General features: G+C 46.3%; 1 protein-coding gene across 3 annotated transcripts in view; it reads left to right on the top strand.

Moving 5' to 3' along the window:
• The window catches only part of SRGAP2 (SLIT-ROBO Rho GTPase activating protein 2), a 108,159-nt gene extending 101,834 nt beyond the window's left edge, over positions 1-6,325 (top strand). For all 3 annotated transcript variants that reach the window (XM_017832171.1, XM_017832169.1, XM_017832170.1), the window contains exon 23: positions 128-6,325. In XM_017832171.1, coding sequence (XP_017687660.1) covers positions 128-511 — 384 coding nt within the window. In that variant the 3' untranslated portion in view covers positions 512-6,325. The remainder of the gene's footprint in view (positions 1-127) is intronic.
• Positions 6,326-6,532: the final 207 nt, after the last annotated feature.

The raw sequence follows: 6,532 nt of genomic DNA, 5'->3' as shown, positions 1-6,532 counted from the left end.
TTTGTATTTATATATCTATAATTTTATAGTTTTGTATATATTTTATATATTTATGTATTTATTTATATATATATCAGTATTTCTGTGTCTGGGCTCTACTCACCGGGTTTCTCCTCTGTGTTTGCAGGACATTGAAGCCACAATGAACTCTGCTCTGAACGAGCTGCGGGAGCTGGAGAGGCAGAGCAGCGTCAAGCACACGCCGGACGTTGTCCTGGACACCCTGGAGCCCTTGAAAACGTCCCCCGTGGTGGCCCCCACCTCGGAACCCTCCAGCCCTCTGCACACCCAGCTCCTCAAGGACTCTGAGCCGCCCTTCCAGCGCAGTGCCAGCACGGCCGGGGACATTCCGTGCACCTTCCGGCCCGTCAAGTCCGTCAAAATGGCCACGCAGGTGAAACCTCCGGCGACCCGCCCCAAACCCGCCGTTTTCCCCAAAACCAACGCCACGAGCCCCGGCGTGGCCTCCTCCGCGTCCCAGCAGCCCCCTGACAAGTCCTGTACTGTGTGATGAACTCGGTGCTGCTCCGTGGAGACGGCTCTTACCGCTTCGGATGGGGAGACTCTGTTACAAAGACGTTAAAGTTCCTATTTAAGTGATTTTTTTTTTTTTTTCCGAACTGAAGGTTTAGTTGTGAAACTGCCGCTCGCTCTTCCCGGGAGTCTCTTCCCGGGAGCGAACTGAGGGGTAACAACCTCGTCCCACGTCCCCACGTCGCTGATGTGTGTGGGGCAAAGCGGTTCCTGCCACGCTCGGGGAAATCCGGAGTCGGGTCACTGTGAAGCTGAGCAGGAAAACACACACAGGAGGGATGAGTTGGATCTTGGTTTCTGGTTGATGCCTTGTCCAAGTGTTTGGCCACTGAAAGAAACTCTCAGTGGCATCCTGTTTTTGGATACTGGTGTAGTGACTTATATATTCTGTGTTTCATTTATCACAGGGAAACAATAGGATAGATTTTAGTCTCTTGCATGTTTTGGTGCCACTGGTTACGTGGAGCTTGGACATGCCTGTTTCTTGTGCATTATTATTATTATTATTCTGTCGCCCGCCGGTGCCACGGTGGTTTAAGGGTCTGTCTCGACTTCCATCACATCCTCTGGTTTTGTTTGTTTGCTCCCCCTTCCTTCCCCCTCCCCGGGGCCAAAGCCCTTGGCCATCCAGCCTCATGCTTTAGTTGACACTTGTCACGAAAAATAGTTTACTCTGGAACACTCTTAGATTTTTGTGGAGTTCTACGTAATGTGTGTCTGTGCAAATATAAACAAACGTGCTCCTGAGGTTTAGGAGCATAACAAAGAGCCCAGTTGTTGCTTATGGACAATCGAGCTGGTTTTTCCCCCCTTTGCTCTCCCGTATTTAAAAACAGCTTTATTGTTTCAGCGTGACTTCCAGCCCGTGGGCTCTGATGTGGTGTGTGCTCTCGGGAGACTGAATGTAAAAAAAACAAGTTTCATTTGGAAAACCCAAGCATCCCCTGATGGGAGCCCACTTCCTAACGCACACAATCCTCAGTCTGATCACACGTTCAGGATGGATCCTCACCAAAATCCCAGTGACAAGCACTGTAAAAAAAAAACAAAAACAAAACTTCTATCAGAAGTTCTCAAGCTTCCTACCTTCTCCCTCTTTCTGGTTGCCAACGCTTCGGTCGGTGGCCGTGACCGCTGCGACTCGATTTAGGGATCTCTGCTCTTATAGAGCAGGGCAGGAAACGCCGCTGGGGACAGTGATGTGACAGCACACGTGGCTTCTGGAGTGGCTTCCCTGCGTGTCCCTTGGCGTGGCTCCTCTCCCTAGGACTCGGACATGTGAATGGATTCGTAGTATTTGTATTTATCTGTAGGCAGCAAACGCTCCAGCTGCCCACAGGCTGCAAGGACTCTTTTGTACTCCTCTGGGAATTCTCCACGATGCTCATGTTTATTTAATTTAATAATAATAATAATTAAAAACAAACAAACAAAAAAAACCCCCCACAACAAAGGCATGCGCCGCTTGCAGCGCTAAGGAAGATTCACAGTCCTGGCTGACCCTGGTTCTCCTTGTTCCTAAACTTTTCTGGGATGTTAAAACAAGCTGCACATCTTATGCGTTCATCAGACAAATTCAGGCAAGGGCAAGATAAGAAAAGTCATTTTTCTCGCCCGTTTAGCTGAGTTTCTTTCCAGTTTGTGGGTTCCTCGTGACTGCGATGTTGGTTTAATTGGCACTTAGTGATTAAAAAAGAAGAAACAAAACGTGCTTTTCTAAGAAGGGTTGCTGAAATGGTTTTTTTTCTCGTTAATTTAGGATGTTACTTGGAAAAACGGAGCAGGGTTTTCCTGTGTCCCTGCCCATCCCCACACGCACACACCCCCCCTCTCTCTACAGGAGCAATCAATCCATATTAATGATGGCTTTTCAAAACACCAACTTCCTCTGTGCCCTAAATTAAGAAAATTGTGGAACACTGGAAAGATTTCAGTGAGAACACTCTTTGTTATCCATTTCTCCTCAGCTTTCCCTGGGGAAGCCCCATGGTACGTGTGTGACTGTCACTGGACCTCACAGAAGATCCCAACGGCGCGACCGGCGACCTTTGCTCTCAGGTTCTGATGGACTTCTACCACCAAGGAATCACTTGTTCTTTTGGGGAAAAATAGAATTAATTAAACTTGTAATTTTTTGCTCAGGCAGAACTTGCTGGCGTTTCCTTTTAAGTAGGAATTTTTTTGGTTTTCTTTTTTTTTTTTTTTGGGTCGTAAATGACCAAAGTTAATCTGTATCAGGAGCAGGATCTCTGTAAATCGACTTCAACTCATTTGTAATGCCTTATTTTCTTTCTATTTTTATGCCTAGCGTTCATGTTTCTAAGAATAAGTGTCCAGCCACGCACAGCACATTGGAGGAGATGCTCTTTTCTATCTTCCAGGTCTGAAGTGTGAAATTAGGAGATTTAAACAACAACAACAACAAAAAAAAAAGACTTCAGGTTACTGTAACAGCAACTGTCTGTATCTGAATTACTGTGCTTCTCTAGCATCCACAGCTCTGGGACAATCCTGCTGCCAAGGGGAATGTGCTTGGCAGGATAACCTGTATATGGAGCAACTCAACTGGAATTCTGGTGTGCACTGTGATTGACACTTAACATTTACAGCAAGCAATATGACAGGCTGAAGGTCATCCTTCCTCTCCCTCGTGCTCCGGGTCTGCCCAGCCGGCAGAAAAACTCACACGCGGGGGGAATCGAACGACGAAATCACAACCAAGGAAAGGAGGATTTCGCCTCGCCTGCTTCACTCTGTGAACACACAAGGCCAAGAGAAGGTTTGCCACAAGGGTTTTAATGCCCGGTCGCTGATGGAGAGGTGGGAAGGAGGGACTGGGAAAGTCGGCGCCGCTCCCTGCGGGAGAAGAGACCGGCGTAGGGTGGGCAAGGACGACGCGGTGGTTTGCCTGGGGAGGTACCAACGTCGCTTCATATCTTCATATTCCGAAGAAATATTAGCTCTTCCGTAGGAATTCTCTTTTCCATGACTTTTTTTATGTAATGTTCGTGTCAAATATAAAGACAAGAAGTGTTGGATAACTGGAATAACGTCTGTCTGTTCAATAGCGCTTGGGATGAACAACGGGGCCTTGTTCATCGGGTGTTGGATTGAAATAATCCAAAGCAAAAACTTTTGAAGTAAAACACGGTTTTAGGTGATCTGAATAGTTTCTGAAGCTCGAACCTTTTCTGGCTTATTTCCCTAGTTGGGAATGGAGCAGTGTGCTTTAACCAGTGCTAAATTTCTGCCTCTCGAGGGCATCCAAAGGCTTGCAGTTGATAAATTGTAAATTTGTCCTTCGTGTCAAAGCCGTGGGACACGATCAGATTCTCTCACTTTATCTGTACTGGATATTCTACTGCAATGAAAATGAGTTAAATAGTTAGAGTGCACTGTGACAGCAGAAAAAAAAAAAAAAATCGTTGTATATGTCTGTATTTTGATACCTGTTCGAAAGGAGTCTTTGGGTTTCCTGTGCTGAATACCTCATGTGTTGGGTTTTGGGAGTTATTTTTGTTGATTTTATTTTTTTTTTTTTAAATGATTTTTCTTTCTTTTTTTTTTTTTTTTTTAAGGCAAGATTGTTCTTGCACAAAAGTAGGTTAAGATAACCGAGTTCTCATAAATTTATTTACCGAATCGAAACGCTTCAGTTCGGCAAGAAATTCCATCTGTTGTAGTTCCCCCACCTTGCACTTGGTACAAGGGGCGACCCGGCGCACTTGGAAGAGCTCCAGCAATACTGGGACGAGAGAAGTTCATTGCAGGTGGAGTTTGCTGCCTTATTTCTCTTCTTCCGTGTGTCAAAAACCTCAAATTCAGTTGAACCTTGTATAGATTTGGGGATTTATTGGGCTTTTGAGAGATGTTCTTCCTCAGAAATCGATGTCTCTAGTTGTTAGCACTTCAGATCCTTTTCCAGACCTGTGGACCAGGTAGGGTGGAAACGCTCCATTGCTGGTGGAATCCACGTTGAGGGAACACTTAAAATGAGATGGTGGTCTCAGTGGGGCGTAGGTTGTTGGTAAGGCAACAATAATGAGGGGAAAATCCCCAAAAATCCCTGTTTGAGACAGTTTGACTCAGTAAGAGGCTCTGGCCCCAGTCCTACACATCCATGAGGATGTGTGGGAGTTAAAGGATGTGCCCCTGTCCCTTGGAGTGTGGTTTGGTGGCCAGGGGAGGGGATACCTGTGCCTGGCAGGATCAAGCCCTGACTGTGCAGGGATGTGCTCCTGAGTATAAATATATTTACTTGCTGACCTGTGAACCACAAGCGAGGAAAACTGCTTTCAAAAACAAAGAAACACAGGAGCACTGGGGCATTTCCCTCACTTTAGGAGCCTGTCTTGGGCCAAAAATGAGTTTAACAAGATGGGGATTTATTTATTTTGAGATTTTTAGCTTTCACAAAAATAACAGGCCCTGTGGTGGGTTTATCTGGCCTTGGCTAACGCCCCTCAAATGCAGTTGGAGACATAAAGCTGTTTCTTTAGTGGCCTGGTAGAAGAAAAGGATGTTCTCTCTCTCATGGGGAACGTTGTTTGTTCCCCACAGGGATGCTCCCAGCGCCAGCTCTGGGAAAACACCGAGCACTTCATGGACTGAACTTTGGGGTCTGAGCTCTTTCCAGCTCAGCTCTCTGCGTGTCTCTGTGTCCGTGTGACAACCTGGTACTTGAAAAAAAAAAAAAAAAAGAAAATACAAATACTTGACCCTCTGCCTTGTGCCTGTGGGGCCGGGATGGCCCCGGCTGTGTCACGCACAAGCGGTTCCAGGCTCTGCCGCCGCCGCCTGAAGGCAGATGGATTCTTTTCCAGGCTCGGTTCTAGGAACAAACCATTTATTTTGGTGGCTCTCGAGATGCCAAAACAGCAGTTCAAGGCCTGGAAAACGTCAGGTTTGGTTGGTTGGTTTGGTTTTGGGTTTTTTTCTTTCCTGTTCTATTTTGTGCTTCCTATAACGTAGTTTGGGACAAAAGCGTTGCTTTTCAACGATGGGCCAAAAAGAGGCAAAGGTGGAGAGGGAGGGCAGCTCCCTGCTGTACTAATACTTGATCTACCAAGCTTCATACAGGGTAAATATTTAGCAGTTTGCAGTGGAAATTGCAGATGGACCCGTCCTTTTCAAGGCACTGTAGTAACCTTACTCCTGAGGTGGACTTCACCAGCCTTTTCTCCAGGCGGAGCCCTGAGATGTGAATAAGCCAAGTCCAAAGGACTGGACTCGTGAGTGTGCCAAACTGCTGGAGCAATACTTGTGAGCTGCAGGTTCTTCAAAAAGACCAGCTCTATGTAGCCAAAGCGGGGGCAGTTACTGAAAACCATCTCTGATTTGAAGGGATCGCAGTGATGTGGTTCTGCTGTAACGTTGGAAAAGGGGGGTTGCAAAGTCTAGAAATGTGTGTTTTCTGTCTGAACCTCGGTCCTGTGGTGGCTCGTACGGTGCGTTGGGTTTGGGGTCGTCGACAGCAGTTGTTTAATGGTGGGATGGAATGTTCTTGCTAAAACAGTTTCCATTGTTTCATGTCTTCTACACCAATATATATACGGTGTATATATTAAACTGTGTAAAATTGTACTTTGTATATAGAACTCTGTACAATATGGAGGTACAGCCTTCTTTTTTTTTTTTTTTCCCCCCCCTCCCCTTTTTGGTACAGTATTGTACAGTATTAGGAGTCGATGTGTTGGAAATGTTCAGTCCATACTGGGGCAACAAAATGTATCCATTGTCATTAGCAATAGTTTTGGAGAAATAAATGTTTTGGGTATGGTGGAAACACTGACCTGAGGGTGCCGGTGTGTGATGTCTGGAGCGAGTGTGGGTGCCTGGGTTTGAGTGGGAGAGAGGGTGAGCGTGGCCTGTGGGGGCTTTTGGAATCCTCAGGATTGTTGCTACAGGCACTGGTAAGTAGGTGAGGAAGAATCTGCAGGATTCAGGAATACAGAATGTCATTCACAGGCACTGGGACACTCGATCCCAGCAGGGAAGG

This window comes from Lepidothrix coronata, unplaced genomic scaffold, assembly GCF_001604755.1.
Source record: "Lepidothrix coronata isolate B3197 unplaced genomic scaffold, Lepidothrix_coronata-1.0 Scaffold199, whole genome shotgun sequence".
Classification (NCBI taxonomy): domain Eukaryota; kingdom Metazoa; phylum Chordata; class Aves; order Passeriformes; family Pipridae; genus Lepidothrix; species Lepidothrix coronata.
The sequence above is the reverse complement of the archived record's forward strand: the minus strand, read 5'-3'. Positions and strand labels throughout refer to the sequence as shown.